General features: G+C 35.7%; 1 protein-coding gene across 9 annotated transcripts in view; it reads left to right on the forward strand.

The window, feature by feature from the left end:
- Window positions 1-15,879, forward strand: part of ITGA4 (integrin subunit alpha 4) — a 412,268-nt gene that overhangs the window by 97,221 nt on the left and 299,168 nt on the right. For 7 of the 9 annotated variants that reach the window (XR_010149805.1, XR_010149806.1, XM_063790615.1 and 4 more), the window contains one exon: window positions 5,302-5,366. The exons of 1 other annotated variant lie outside the window; for it this stretch is intronic. Coding sequence is in view for 2 of the 8 variants with exons in the window: in XM_063790615.1 (XP_063646685.1) it covers window positions 5,318-5,366 (49 nt within the window). In the remaining 6 variants the exon portion in view is untranslated. Of the gene's footprint in view, window positions 1-5,301; window positions 5,371-15,879 lie in introns of all 9 variants that reach the window. One more of the 9 variants, XM_063790618.1, reaches the window with a different exon arrangement.

Genomic DNA, 15,879 nt, shown 5'->3' on the forward strand with positions numbered 1-15,879 from the left:
TGCTGTAATGAACATGGGAGTGCAAGTATGTCTTTGACATGTTGATTTCAATTCCTTTAGATATATACCCAGACGTGGGATTGCTGGATCATATGGTAGTTCTATTTTTTGTTTTTTGAGGAACCTCCATACTGTTTTCCGTAACAGCTGTGCTAATTTACATTCCCACCAACAGTATATGAGGATTCTCTTTACTGCATCATCACCAGTGTCTATTGTGTTGTGTGTCTTTTTGATCATAGCCATTCTAACAGGTGTGAGGTCATATCTCATTGTGGCTTTGTTTTTCTTTGCAAAAAAGAAATTAGTGATATTGAGCATTTTTTTCATATATCTGTTGGCCATTTGTATGTGTTTTTGTGAGAAATATTTATTCAAGTCTTTCGTCTATTTAATTGGATTGTTTTCTTGCTATCAAGTTGAGTTCCTTATATATTTTAGACATTAACCCTTTCTCAGATACATGGCTTGCAAATATTTTCTCCCATTATGTAGGTTGGTCTCTTCCCTCTGTTGATTGTTTCCTTTGCTGTGCAAAGCTTTGTAGTGTGATACAATCTTATTTGTCTATTTTTGCCTTTATTGCTTGCACTTTGGGGTTATATCCAAAATAATTATTGCCCCGTCCAATATCCTGAAACTTTCTCCCTGTTTTCCTCATTTTAGAGTTTCACATCTTAGGGTTAAGTCTTTAATCTATTTTGATTTTTATATATGATATGAGATAACAGTCTACTTTTATTCTTCTGCATATGGAGATCCAGTTTTCCCAGCACCATTTCTTGAAAAGACTGCCATTTCCCCATTGTGTATTCTTCGTATTCTTGTTGGAGATTCTTTGGCTATGTTGGTATAAGTTTATTTCTCGGCCCTCTATTCTGTTCCATTGGTCTATGTGTCTGTTTTCATGACAGTACCATGCTATTTTCACTACTATAGTTTTGTAATATTTTGAAATCAGGTAGTGTAATCCTTCCAACTTCATTCTTTTGCTCAAGATTGTTTGTCTGTTTGAGGTCCTTTGTGACTTCATATGAATTCTAGGATTGATTTTTCTATTTCTGTCAAAAATGCAATTGGAATTTTGTTAGAGATTGCATTGAATCTGTAGATCGCTTTGGCTCCTCTGGACATTTTAGCCTTATTAATTCTTCTAATCCATGAACATTGGCTCTCTTTCCAATTATTTATGCCTTTTCCATTTCTTTCATCAGTGCTTTATAGTTTTTAGCGTAGGGATCTTTCACCACTGTGGTTAAATTTATTCCTAAGCATTTTTTAATGCTATTGTAAATGTGATTGCTTTCTTGATTTTTTTGGATAGTTTTTGTTTCTGACTTGTTTTTGACTCACGTTAGTAGATATAGTTAATCATGTACCATCTTTTCCCCTCCATTTTAAAGGACATATATAAAAGACAGATTAAGAAGAATGCATGATTGGTCAGTAGCAGCATTTTATTATCCACACTAGCTTTTAACAAAGCTGAAATCAGGTAGTCAATATATTTGTAGTAGAACTGGCTAAAAATCCAACTATTTTTTAAAAGTGTATTTTTTGTTGCTGTCATATCTATATGTTAACTTTACCTCATGAAAATGAAAAAAAACTATCTTAGTATAAAATGAAATAAATGTACTTATATTCTACTCTCTTCTATGAAGTATTCTGCTCATTGACCATCTATAGCTTATCAAAAAATTCTGACATTAACAGGATAAATAAGATAGATTGAATTGCCTGGATATCTACCTAAGATTGTACTAAAAACTTGTGGACATATATACAGAGAAAAAGAAGCTACAAATTTTGAGTCATATTCTCTGCCTGTCTGAAAGAGTAGAAGGACCATATACCAATATTTTCTGACTTTAATCACAGGGGCAAACATACCCTGAGTTTTACAATTTTTTAATGAACCAAGGTTGTAATAAAAGAACTCAACTACACAGTTTCAGGGAACTGTTGAGGTGGATTTTCCTGCTCTTCACTTAAATAAATTTAAAACCAGAAATAAAAAATCATTAAAAACTACTTCCATGTGTATATTTTAATAGAGTTGAGGCCATGGAAGATCTCCCTTAAGATTTGCTGGCTTCCTGTTTGTGTCTTGCTTGTATCATTACACACTTAACCTGCCCCGTTTTTCAATTTATGGCTTCCAATAGCATTTTAAAGGTGTCTTTTTTGCTGGCCCATATGGAGGATGTTGATTCTGTTGTTCCAATAACAGTATGAAATATAGTTTGTGGTTGCTTTTTGGGCTAAAAGAAACTCATTACAACTTCCTGTTCCTTTGTGTGTCGCCAAAAATGTTATTGTTACTCAGGTCTGGAGATGTCTTTTGAATCTGTGCTACTTTTTAGACTTTTACATCAGCACATTTTTGTAAATGCAGCAAAATTTGTCCCAACAGTTGAACTCCAAAGGATCAGCGATCTTCATTATTACCAAAGACAAGTAGGAAAACAATCAAACTTTTTAGGGGAAGCAATTCTTACAAATTTCTAAGGAGAGTCCATGTGTGCAGTTCTTTTTATGTACTACACAACGTAGAGGGCTAGAACTCTTCACTCTTCTACAAGTTAAGATTGTAAAAGAATCAATCACAAATCGAAAAGGAAAAGAAAATGGAAAATATTTAACAAAAGATTATAGTTCTCTAAAGCTTTGCTACTCAAAATGTAGTCTGTTTCATATCAGCTGGATGTCCAAAATCAGAACCTTAGACCTTACTTCAGACTTATTAAATAAAAACCTGCATCTTAACGATCTCAGGTGATTTGTGTGCACAGCCAAGTCTCAGAAGCACATAGTTTCTATTCAGTCAACAGAGTAATTCCAAACTTATCACCAGATGATCTTCTTATAAAGCCTTGAAGTTTACATAGGCAAACTGCTTTGTAAGTACAGCCAGAATAATTTTTGTTTTAATCTGCAACACAAGTAAATTAACCTTAGTAATATGGTCAATTTAGTTTTTAATTGCTATTGAAAGTTTAAAGATAGTTAAGTTTAGAAAAGAATGTACAAAAGTTAAACATCAAAGGTTACATTTAGAAAACCAAAATACCTACAAACATGCTGTAAAATGTCCATGTGTGTTTAAGTGCATTAATCTTCAAATTCATGCTTTTCTTTTATTACTTGAGTTGCTGACAGGATAGTTACTTTTGACTTATATGAGTATAAAAATGCCACTGGGGAAGGAAACATGTTTTTCTGTTCTCAAAATTCAAACTGGCCGAATGAATTAAGCTCAAACTTATGAAAATAATTCACCTTCCAGCTGAGCCTTTCTTATTAAAGTGGCAACCAGAGTTGAGAGTGACTTGAGTGGCATTTGTGAACACCTACAATGATAGGTTTTAAAAAGGGACATTTTCTCCCCTTAGCATTCACAGTTGATCATTATTTTTGAAAACTGATCGTTGGTATTTGTTCTATTATTTTCATGCCTATTGATCTGATGGTGGAGAGATGTTTGTTTTCTTGAATGTTTTCATTTTTCAGTTTTTTCCTCCTTTCCTCTGTTCTTTACTTTCTTTCTCTTTTTCTCCTTCGCTGTCTTTCTCTCATTTAATTATTGATTGCCCCTTACGTGCATGGCTTTTTTTCAGACTACAGAAAGATTTAAAAGAAACAGAAAACATAACTCTTGTCTTCAAAAATATCACAAATTCCTAGTATTTTCCTGAGTTAAAATTCCCTCTCAACGTGCTCTACCAAACTGTTTCTCTTCTGGTCATTATATATTCAGGGCTAATTACTTCTGTTTTTAACTTTGTTTTCTTTGTTTTTCTCCTTCCTCACCACCCTTGTTTTGTTATAAGTAGATCAACAGTTACTATGGAAACATATCACTGTTCTGGGTGTGGTGAGTACCACAATTTATATATGATTCTTAAAATATGAGTACACGAAACTAAGATCACACGTTACCCTTTTGATATTCATGCTTTGTTTCTAGATATGCTTAGCCTTGACTAAGATGTCTGTCATTCTATAAAACAGCTTTTACTCAGTTCAACACATTTGAAATTTTATTTCAGACATACCAAAAATATTATATTAATCACAAACATATTTGTATTAAGCAAAAATTCTATTATTTAATATCTTGCATAATTAACAAGATATAGTAGAAGGACATACTGATATGGTCCTAAAATAAATGAGTTGTATCCAATTCTATAACAAATTTGCTAATCCCATAAATCCTGAAAAAGAAATCAAAGCAAACGAATGTAAATATTAAAAATATACTTTAAAGTCTATATTTTCAGACCTGTGGAATCTTGCCTATGGAAAGGAAGGGGAAATTTTATTTTCCTTCATTTCATGCCACAAAATGAACAGTGTTGGTAGGAAAAATTCTTTCTCTACCAATTTAGGCTTGAGTGATGGGACCTGTGAATTAATTGACAATAGACCCAGTAGTTAAATAAATCCCTAAATAGAAGGATTTATATATCAGTTTAACAAAGTGGGTGGGGAAATTTAGAGTTGCAATAGCTGTGGAAGGTTCTATTGGACATTTTCATCCTGATGACAATAGGCAGTCTCCTTCTTGCCTAAAAGCTCCCCCATACGGGGATTAATGGCAGCTGTGTTTTCCAGGAGGCTCTACTTTTGCCAGAGAAGTAAAGTTTAGATAAAATTTATTTCTCCCATCAACAACTTTTCCAAATTTTCTCACTGAACTTTTGTTTAAAAATCTATGTTTTGCATTTATAATACAAACTGATTATCCCTAATCTGAAAATCCAATATCTAAAATGCTCCAAATCCCAAAACTTTTTGAGTGCTGATGTCATGCCACAAGTAGAAAATTTCACACCTGATCTTCTTTGATGAGCTGCAGTTGAAGCTCAGCCAAAACTCTGTTTCATGAACAAAATTATTAGAAATATTTTATAAGACTACCTTCAGTCTACATGTATAAGACGTATAGAAAACGTAAATTAATTTTTTGTTTAACCTTGGTTCCCATCCCCCAAGATATCTCATTATATATATGCAAATATTCCAAAATTTGAAAATATTCAAAATCCCGCATTGATCCCAAGCATTTCAGAAAAGAGATACTCAACCTGTATACATCAATCCTCATTACAGTTGACCCTTGAATAGCATGGGCTTGAACTGCACAGGTCCATTTATACATGGATTTTTTTTTTTCAATAAAAGATACACCAAGTATAACTACCTTTCCTGCCTCCTTTTCCACCTTCTCACCTCTCTGCCTTTGCCACCATTGAGACAGCAAGACCAACCCCTTCTCTTCCTCTTCCTCCTCAGCCTACTCAACGTGAAGATGATGAGAATGAAGACCTTTATGATGATCTGCTTCCACTTAAAGAATAGTAGGTACATTTTCTCTTCCATACAATTTTCTTAATTTTTTTTCTCTAGCATACTTTATTATCAGAATATAGTGCATAATAGAGCATATAATTTATGTGTTAATCAACTTTTTATGTTATTTGTAAGGCTCCTGGTCAACAGTAGGCTATTAGTAGTGAAGTTTTGGGGGAGTCAAAAGTTATACATGGATTTTTTGCTGCACAGGGAGGGATCAGTGCCGCTTACCCCTGCATTGTTCAAGGGTCAACTGTATATTCAAATAAACTTAGGAAATGTGTGTTGGTATATACTTCATAATTATATCTCTGCCTCAATAAAAGAATTGGAATTTATTCTCTGTACTCTACTATCAAATATTAGAATTGATTAGAGTGGTAATGGGATTCAGGACATGTTACCCAAAATATGGCACCTTGGCATTTGAGAAAACAGCAGAAGCAGGAAGGCCACTCTCACCTTCTTCTCACCCTTCTCACCTGAAACATATAATAAAACCTAAGAAGATCACTCTTTGGCTTTCTCCTACCCTTCCTTTTTGAAGCAGGTCATGAGACCTTCATTTGAAAGGTGCCCTTCCTAAACCCAGAGGAAAGGAACATCTTTATCTTTGAAGGCACAGGGGCACAGAGAAGAATCAGAACAAGAAGGGCTTGCTAAATTCCCCCCAGTTTATTATTATTAGATCATACCCACTTTATCCAATCATACTTCTCCATATCTATCCATCTCTCCATCAGATCTAAGCATAAAAATACACTAGGTTACCTGTTTTTTTGAATCTTCGTTTCCTTATAAAGGCTACTGTGTCACATAAAGCTTACATTAAATAAATGAGTACGCTTTTCTCTTATTAATCTGTCTTTTTTTATTGGTGCCTCAGCCATGAATCTAGCAATGAGTAAGGAATGAAATATTCTCCTTCCCTATGGCTAGCATAGCACCTTTGTTAAAATTATAGCATGACAATACATCATACAACCAAAAGTGATACCAATGCGCCACATTTTCCTTTTATAAAGTATGCTTTAAAAAGCAAAGTTTAAGGAATGAACACAAATGGAAACACAGGCAATGGTAGAAGCATTTGGCTCCAGCCTATTCACTATGAGGTCCGCTAGATTTCTGAACTGCTCTATGCTGCTCAGTTTTCCTCTTCGGTTTTAGATTTCTGTTCTCTTTTCATGATCTCTTATTGTTTACATGACTATCTTTCTTTTGTACACTAGCTTCTTAAGGGAAAAGAGTGAACACAACTCAACTCTCCCCACCATATGTAGTGTCTGGTACATTGTAAGTGGACGACATGTTGGGTGAAATATGTGAGGGACCAAATTCTTATTTGTCCTGCAAGAAATAACCAATGATGGAAAAATTTAGGCATAGGTATATACCTTGGATTCTGAAATTAGGAAATGATTATATTCTCTGATTATGCCTGTGACCTGGGGTGTGGACAGAAGATATTTCTCCCTCTTATGAGTTCTTTTCTCACACATTTGTAGAAATTAAGCCAGGAGAAGCAGCTACACAATGCAGCTACCCACTTTATTGACAGAGATCCAGGGATACTAGGGAAGCTGTGGCTATTGTAACATGCTTTTCCTGCCCCCCCCCCCCAGCTAGCTTCTACATGGAATAACCACTGCTACTACATACATTATGCATACAACATACATAAATTACTATTGCAACCACAATTACTAACTAATATGAGCATTCACCATATATAAATACCAAGCCTTGTGCCTGGCACCTTACACAAAGTGTCTTATTTATTTTTTCCATCGCCCTAAAAAAGAAATAAGTTATCCCCATTTTACACTTGAGAAGACCAAAGCTAAGAGGGGCTAAACCCAGCTCAGTTAAAAAGCATTCCAAGGCTGGGTGCGGTGGCTCATGCCTGTAATCCCAGCACTTTGGCAAGCCGAGACAAGAGGATCCCTTGGGCTCAGGAGTTTCAGATCAGTGTGGGCAACATAATGAGACCTCATCTCTACAAAAAATTTTAAAAATTAGCCTGCATGGTGGCACACACCTGTAGTCCCAGCTACTCAGGTGGCTGAGGTGGGAGGATTGCTAAACTCAGCAGATGAAGGCTGCAGTGAGCCATGATCATGCCACTGTATTCCAGTCTAGGCAACAGAGTGAGGCCCTGTCTCAAAAAATAAAAATTAAAATAAAATTTAAAAAAGCATTCCAAGGCAGTTGCCCTGAATCATGCACCCAGTTGATGGGAGCGACCTCTCCTGTGGATGATTCTACAGTCAACAGAGTGCTAATACAGTTGAGGGCATAGAGTAGGAACTCAACATGTTTTGATTGGCAGTTTTATGTTAGCTCTGGGAGAATGCATGGCTAGGGAACTATAAAACAGTGAAGAATGGCCCTCAAATGTAAGTTTTATTATTATTATTTAATCTTTAACTAGCTTTTTAAAGTCAAGTCATTCAGAGAGTGAGTTAGCTATAATTTTATCTTTTTACCTTGAGATCAGCCCTCACTCTAATAACTTTTAATTATTAGAGTTGTGCAAGTTTTGGGGAGAATTTAAACAATCTAAGTAAAATCAAAGTAACACATGAATGTCGTTATATCTCTATATATTTTTCCTGATGAATTCAACCACCCTGAGAAAAGTGTTACATGATTCAAATATGGTATATAAAAATGGTGATTCCAATGACTATTCTTTACTGAAAGTATTAAGTCTTAATCTGTTAGCATGGCTTTCCTACTCTTCTTTTACAAGATAGATTTGAGTTTGTAAATTTTAGTCTTTGCAACATTATCTACTCCAGGCACAGAGGAAATGAGAAACTCCAAAACGTGTTCCACTGTTATATGAGCCAAAGGCTGGTCAGTGCCTTGTGGTGACAAGAGCAGCTAAAGCGGCTGTCACCCTCCCTTGTGAATCAGCCTCAGGAGATGAGGCAGCATGAATGGAGAGCTCTGGACTCCTTGTTGGGGTCAGGTCCCAAGCACGAATATCATCCCTAATTCCTAGGAGATTCTCACCTGGTGCTGCAGAAAGCCCCTTTGCAGCTTCTGTCCTTGAATAGAAGCACCTACATCCAAAACAAGATTTTGGTGACATTTTCTTTGAACAAAAGTATCAAGCAACATGCAATTATTCATTAAAACATACACATTTGAGTAACCCATTTTATCTAGGAGTTGCTTAATTGTAGACTTCTAGATTAATTTTAATGTAAATGAGTTGACAGTAGAGTAAAAAGTATGCTAAAACTAGTTCAGAATTAAAAACTGAAAGAAAATTGGAATAATTTATAAGTAATTTGTAAAATTTTTACATTTAAGAGAAACAGATCATGTCAGTTTCAAATATGTGTATTTGTTTATTTGCTCAAAGTTTATGACTTGGTCAATATCCATATCCATGATTTGTGACTAGTTTTTAAAAATACGCATAATTAAAATAATGAGTGATTTTTGTAAAGTTACAGCCAAATATTTTTATTCTCTTCTCCCTTTTTGATATCTATCACTGATTCTTTATCATGTTTGCTAGATTAGCTATTACCCGTGTAACTTGCTTATTTATATTATGCATAAGTTATCTAATTCTCTAGAATCCTATATCTATGAATTTTCTGAGTTAATACCCAAGTAATACCTCAAAAATACCCATGTAGTTTTCATTGATAAGAAATAAAGACCATGTTTTTATATCTGAAACTGTTATCAAACACAGGGTGGCATGCCATCTTATCATTGTTTCTGGTGAGGTGGATCTAGAAAGAGGGAGAGGGAAAGTCTTCTGCTTCCTCTCACCTCTTCCTTTAACATGCATTCCCTCTACAAGCCTGGCCACAGTGCCAAAAACTTCTTTGTCCCCAGATATGAGCCATATGCCTTTTAATTCCCTATGATTGCTTTGTTGTCTGGAGTCTAGAAAGTTTTCTTGGGTTCCAAGTTTCCCTTTCCTTAAAAATGAGAATTCTCTTGAAATGGCTTAATTACCATGACCTCCTTAATAAAACAAAGTTGACAGTAATGGAGAGTAAAATGGTACTAAGAACAGGCATGATGTTAAAGGAGGCTACCTGAGGGTGGAAAAGTGACTGGGAATAGAGACTGATTCTGATAATTCTATATCATGTGTCAGTCAATGCTTTCTATTTAGAATATTGATACCATACATAGCATAGGGTTTGATTGTTGTTGAAGCATATTGAGGATAATCTCTTTATATTTGAAAACTGTCTTGGAAGTAATTTTGTAGAAATATTCTGATATGGAACTGATGTCATAGGTACATACGTCAGACTGCCTAGAATAATAATATGGAACCAGCAACTAGGAACACTATAGACCCAGGAGGATAAGGTAGTTTATATAGGCTTCCATTTGGGGGATATATCATGAGCATGTTGTCAAAACCAGATGTGGTTCTGAATTACCTGATCAATTCAGTCTGAAGAAGAGTTAAGTAGGTACCTGCTTCTTACTACCTTCACACCCCAAGCCTCTACCCCAATTTGGGGGAACTCTATGTCTTGAGACTACCATAAAAATTATTATTTGGTATGTTTACATGTAAAGATTCTTGAGACTCAAAAATTCCTAAACTAGCAATAAAATACTTTTTATTCTTTGTCAAAAACTTTGAAGTATTGTTACAGCTCTTGTTCCTCAGACCTTTGGATGAAGAAGGTTTAAAAGGAATGAATATCTGGAATAGTAGGGATGAAAGCAAGATAGGATGGAGAAAGATCTCACACTGTGAAGCAGACCTGGCAAAGCCTTGGCCAACCCAGTAGGTGTCTCTAGAGAAAATATTGCTGATGAGTCAGGATGGCTGGGCTTTTGTGCAGGCTGCCTGAGACAGGGTGAGACTGCAAACAAGGTGGCTCCCTGCACTAAAGCAGATCCCAAAGGAGTCCCATGTTAGAGGCTGCCTCCTGACAGCACTCCCTGCAGCTGCACGGGGGGTGAGGGCAGCACATCTCCAGGTCTACCACACATCTTTTCATTTTCTTGATGACTTAGTCACCTACCTGATAGGTTTCCACATAGATGAATATTAACTTTTTGGGTTTCTTTATCATTTTATTATGTTTCCTTATTTCCCCAAAGTGTTAGTGCTTATAACTTCTACCACATAAGTCTTACATTAAGATTGGGGGCTTAGTTCCAATTATCTGACTCTACGTCTTTGACCAGCTGTTTAGCCCAGGGTACATGTATTAACCTCCCTAAACTTCAGCCTCCTCATTTGTGAGTTGTTGGATGATTAAATGAGGAATATATACAAATCCACTGGCTTAGCGTCTAGTATATTGTACGTACCCAATAAGTGTTATTATTAAAGAGTGAGAAATTTTCTAAATGCACTGGTCAATATTAGAAGAAGAAACTAACTCCCAAATATATCTGCCTATTAGGCATCATGGCAGCAGAACAAAAACTATGTTAAAATAATTAAATAAATGCAAGGCAAGGGGTGAGAGAAAACACCATCTGGCAGCTCTCAGTGAGTCATTTAGGAGTGAGTTGGAAGATAATGAAGGCCATTGCATTCTGGTCATGGATGGGTCCTTCTGCTTGGCTGGTGTTATAGCCTTTCTCCGAATAAAAATAGCCCATGCATCCTTTACTGCAGCTCAGTAAACACAGATTATGTGAATAAAAATAAAAGAATGCACAACAAAATCTTTGGGGAGATTTGACACAGTTTATTTTGTTTCTTAGTGCACCCGTGAATTTCAGCGCAATCAACAGTTTAATCTGAACAGCAAGGAATTTGTTTTTTGGCTGTTTGAAGTAAGTTTTATACTGTTTTTCTAGCAGAACTGACCATATGAAATACTCATCAGAGCCAGGAAAACAATCTTCAGATTTAAAGCTGTATGGTGGCTGGAGTGCAGTACTACACATAGAATCATAACAAAAACTCTGATTTGAGTTTAGCCACTTACTACCTGGGAGGACATTGAGTATTCCCTAAGCCTTAGTTTCTCTTTAACAAAATGATTATGGTAAATAAATCTTGTAATACTTAAATGAGATCAGATGAGAAAGGAGTATAATGTTCTTTTAAAAATGCTTTGTAAATATTAGTTTATTATGAGTAAAGGTAAAATGCTGCTTTTGAAGGACAGTTTCATCTTGTGATTTTAAGATTGAACTTAAAAAAAAAAAAGACTAAACTGACTACCAGTTCCTAGCCATGCAAAGTTACCTAAATTGGGGGAATTTATTTGGGGAAATAAATTCTGGTGCCTTGGCTTTCTTATCTGTATAACTGAAATGATAGTAATATATGACCTCACAGAGTTTTGGCTGAGATGCAGTGAGATGGTCTGGATCCAACACTTGAGTACAGTTCCTGCCACGGAATGATGATTTGGCTGCTATTGTTATATTTTAATACAAGGGTAAATAGGAGTCTTTCTTTTGTGTTTTGCACTGTTGGCGATTCTGGAATGGTTTACTAATATTTTTACTTTAATCCTGGAGTTATACAGTGATACCTTCTAACACACAGCTGGCACTTTGGAGAGATTACAATGACAAAAAATAAAAGATGGGGACAGACCCTTGAAAAGGGAATAGAAGAATAGTTCTAGGTTTTATTTTGTCTTGTTTTAAAAGATATTTCTATTGCTAAATTAACTTTATTTTTAAAAGCATGGATTAAAGAGGTATTAGTAAACGATAAAAGAAAATGCACAGGTGTGAGGGTTTTGAGCCTGAGCTCATAGTCTCCCCCCTGTCAAAAATAACTGTCTATGGACATTGAATAAATCATTTAATATCATTGGCTCCAAAAGAGATGGATAAACAAGATTTGTGCTTCTCAAGCTTGACCACATATTAGAATAACCAGGAGTACTTTTGCAAAACAGTATATCTGGCTCTACCGGGTCCACCTCAGAGCAATTGAATTATAATTTCTCTGGTGAAGAACCAGTCTGCAAGCTCATCAGTTGTTTAGGATACACAGTGAGGGTTATGGACCACCTGACTGGGTGATCATTAGGATCTCTTCCAGCTCTGAAATCTTGTATATCTGTACATATCTTTTTACTACAGTCACATACATAAAAAGTACTTCTTAAAATGAAAACATATGTGGTATATTTAGAGAAGGTAAAGGAATTTGATTTAAGCTATTGGCTTCTGGAAATAAGCAAGTGATTTTCTTGAAGCTTATTGTAAACTATCAACCTCTCTTGCCTTAAGTGAGATGTAATCATTATACTTCAACCTACAGGCTGTATATTGGACTCAGCTATCCCCCTTTCAGTTTATCTCTGTTTTTTATGTGAAGAGTTCTGCCATTTTAGTAGCATGGATCTAATGGAGGCAAAATTCTTAATGCGATATTTAAAAACCATAAATAAGGCCTCATTTATGGACTACAGGAAGTGAGAAAATATTTCCAGAGAGGGATTTTCTCACCCACTGATCTTAGCATAAAGCATCAGCCTGAAAAAATGTTTTTTTAAATAGAAATATTCAATGATAAACACCAATAATTTCCATTTATATCATTAAAACAATGGAAGGAACATATGGCTATGATTAGAAGAATGAACGTTAGTTATGAGGCTGCATTTGCAAGAGACATTAATTAGAACTGAGAGTACCTCAAGTACTTGACTCGGGAAACAAATTTGTTTAATAAGCTGCATGGTCTGCAGATGCCCTTCCCTCTTCTTTTTCCGTGATTCCAAATAAAGCAGTTTTATCTGTGCAGAGCTAAGCACACTTGAGGAGTCACATGATTCTGTGCTTCACTTCATTTATGTTTGGAAGCAAGTTGACATGACCCTCATATGGGTAAGGTATCTGTTACAGCAATATACATCCAGGTGAGGGCATAGTCATGTTAAATCAGGATCAGATTTTAAACTTTCTATTCAGAGACTTGCCCTTAAAGAGAACTCCATTCATTTGAATACTACAATTGAGTTGCTGATGTGCTGTCTCAACTCCTGGAGACGCTCTGCTCTGGGGTGTACTTGAGTTGAGGACACTCCACATGCCCTGTCTTGTGCTTGTATCAGCTCCTGCTGCTTCCTTTGATCAGCAGTTGATAAAATCTCCCCTGAGGTTTGTGTAGCTGGTGAAAGCCATGTATCTGGGATAAGCCTTTGGAATTTGATTTTTGGCATTATCATAATGTTAATATCCATTAGTACATTTTAAAACATAAGCACAAGGCCTTAGATGCAGGGAATTCTCTGGTGAATACCAGCTGGGGCAGCTGACATGTGGGTTATGTGGAACCCTCAAAAGCATATACTGTATCACTTTCTTAAGCTAGGAGAGCTGTAATGACTCTCTTGGGACAAATAAACATTTTGTGTGGAATCTCCACTTGCTTAATTGCTAGCCTTGAGTTTTAGAGTCCTTGCTACCCTAAGTAAACTTATCTTAATAAAAGTAAACATTTTCAGCTGTTTTTGGCTCTTGGTGAGGAGGCAAAGGTCAAATGGGAATTGAGGAAGAGCTTGATCACTCAGTAAGGCAACATTTGTAGAGTGAAATAGAAAGGTGGGATATGTAGAGAAGAAGACCAGGGTAAAAGCAAGGTTCTGGAGACAGGCTTCCTGGCTTTTAGCTTACTGCTTGCTTGCTGTAAATCTCAAGGAAGCTACTAATCTCTCTGTGCCTCAGTTTCCTCATCTATAAAATAGGTTTAATGACCGAATGAGTTAATACTTGTGATTAGCATAGTGCCTGCACATCAGAAGCAGTCAATAAATGTTACTGTTCATAAGCAGAGCCCTGTGCTCATAGTACCTTTACTATCAAGTGGCTATCTTTCTTTAGAACCAGGTCAATTTTATGAGCCTAATTTAAGATTCTTTTACTTTCCTGAGGCTGGTGCCAAATGGTTTTGTGATGCTAGAGGAGTGTGAACCTCAAATACCAAACTGTCCTTGCTTATAAAGTGTAGAATAATTTAATGCTGCTTATAGGTATGTTGGAGAAAAAAATAAGGACACCCTTGTAAATATTTTCAGCTCCACTGGGTGCAGCAGAATCAGAAGGTGGTATGTTTAATAATTCAGCTTATCAGTCAAAACTTCAAAAAAAATATTAACTCCATGACATGGGACATTTTCTAGTAGATAAATCTTTTAGTATTTAGATCTCCGAATCACAATAAGAAATGCTATTGAAGTATAACTGATTCCCAGACTGTGTCAATACAAGTATTTAGTTTCAGCCATTTATTAAAAACAAAACAAAAACTCGTTCACTTATTTATTTTTAATATACCCCACCTAGTTCCAGAAAGTATTTAATGCCACTGAAAAGCACTTGTTGAATAGGTTCAGAAAACAGGAGTTAGATACTTTTATCGTCTTGTGGCTTTCAATATCACCACTTGATAGAAGTCAATAATAGTCTTCTTCCAAGTTACACTTAAACACAGATCTTTGACTGCCACATGTATTACTCATTAAAATCCAATAGAAACAAAATAAAAAACTGTCTAGGCCACTTGTTAGGGAGTTCAGGATTCAATATCCATATTATTTATTATTATATTATAAATGAACTATACATTGATACCACCGTGGTCATGTTATCATAGTTCTTGACACTTCTTGGAAGGCCCATCTTTCTGACCCCACCCAATCTTCAGTTCCTCTGATGTGTTTGTGGTTACTTTTCTTATAGCCTAATTGGGTCCTAAAGTAAGAAATGAATGTGTGGTGGTCAGGGAGTTGTTTCCTTTGACACATACTAGGACTTTAGTAAGTGGTGGTGGTGGTGGTCAATGTTCCTTTCATACAGAACATAATAAGCTTGAAGAAAATTGAAGGAGCCCAGGGAGCCTGGGGTATAGTGCTACCATTCAACTAACTGTAAGAACTTGGACAAGGTGCTTGATTCCCTTCAAACTCAGCTCTTAATCTACAAAATGAAGCGAATGAGCTAGTTCTGTGTTCTCCTTTCTAACTTGCAATTATCTTAAGATACTAGGCATCAGCATAATTGTAGACCTTTTAGCAGTTACAGTATGACCTAAAAAATTTCTTAAAATTGTGTTTAGTTTTCACATATAACACAAAACCGAAATATTGAGGTTGTAATATATACAGATACCTGACACAGATAATCAAAGCTTTTCATTCTTTTGTATCATTTTACTGTCATATTATTATGTGTCCCTTGGCTTCTACCATTTTATTATTCTTGGAGGGAGGTTTATCTATGTATTTATTTACTGCATGAAATGCAGACATATAATTGAGGAGGAATATATTCTTGTCAGGCAAGTTGCTAACATTAACATGCATTAATTCAAGAAATATTTATTCAGTCATCTAGTAAATAGGAATAAAACAATGAATAACACATGGGGCTTGCCCCAAGAAGCTTATGGTCTAATGGGAGTACTGAAAAGTAAATAGATAATTATAGAACTGTGTGACACAGATGATGACTGGGGAACGAGCAGAGTGCAAGATGAACACAAGTGGAGACCTAATCCAACTGGGGAGATCAACACAGACTCCGCAGAAGACA

Source organism: Pan troglodytes, chromosome 13 (genome assembly GCF_028858775.2).
Source record: "Pan troglodytes isolate AG18354 chromosome 13, NHGRI_mPanTro3-v2.0_pri, whole genome shotgun sequence".
NCBI classification, from domain to species: domain Eukaryota; kingdom Metazoa; phylum Chordata; class Mammalia; order Primates; family Hominidae; genus Pan; species Pan troglodytes.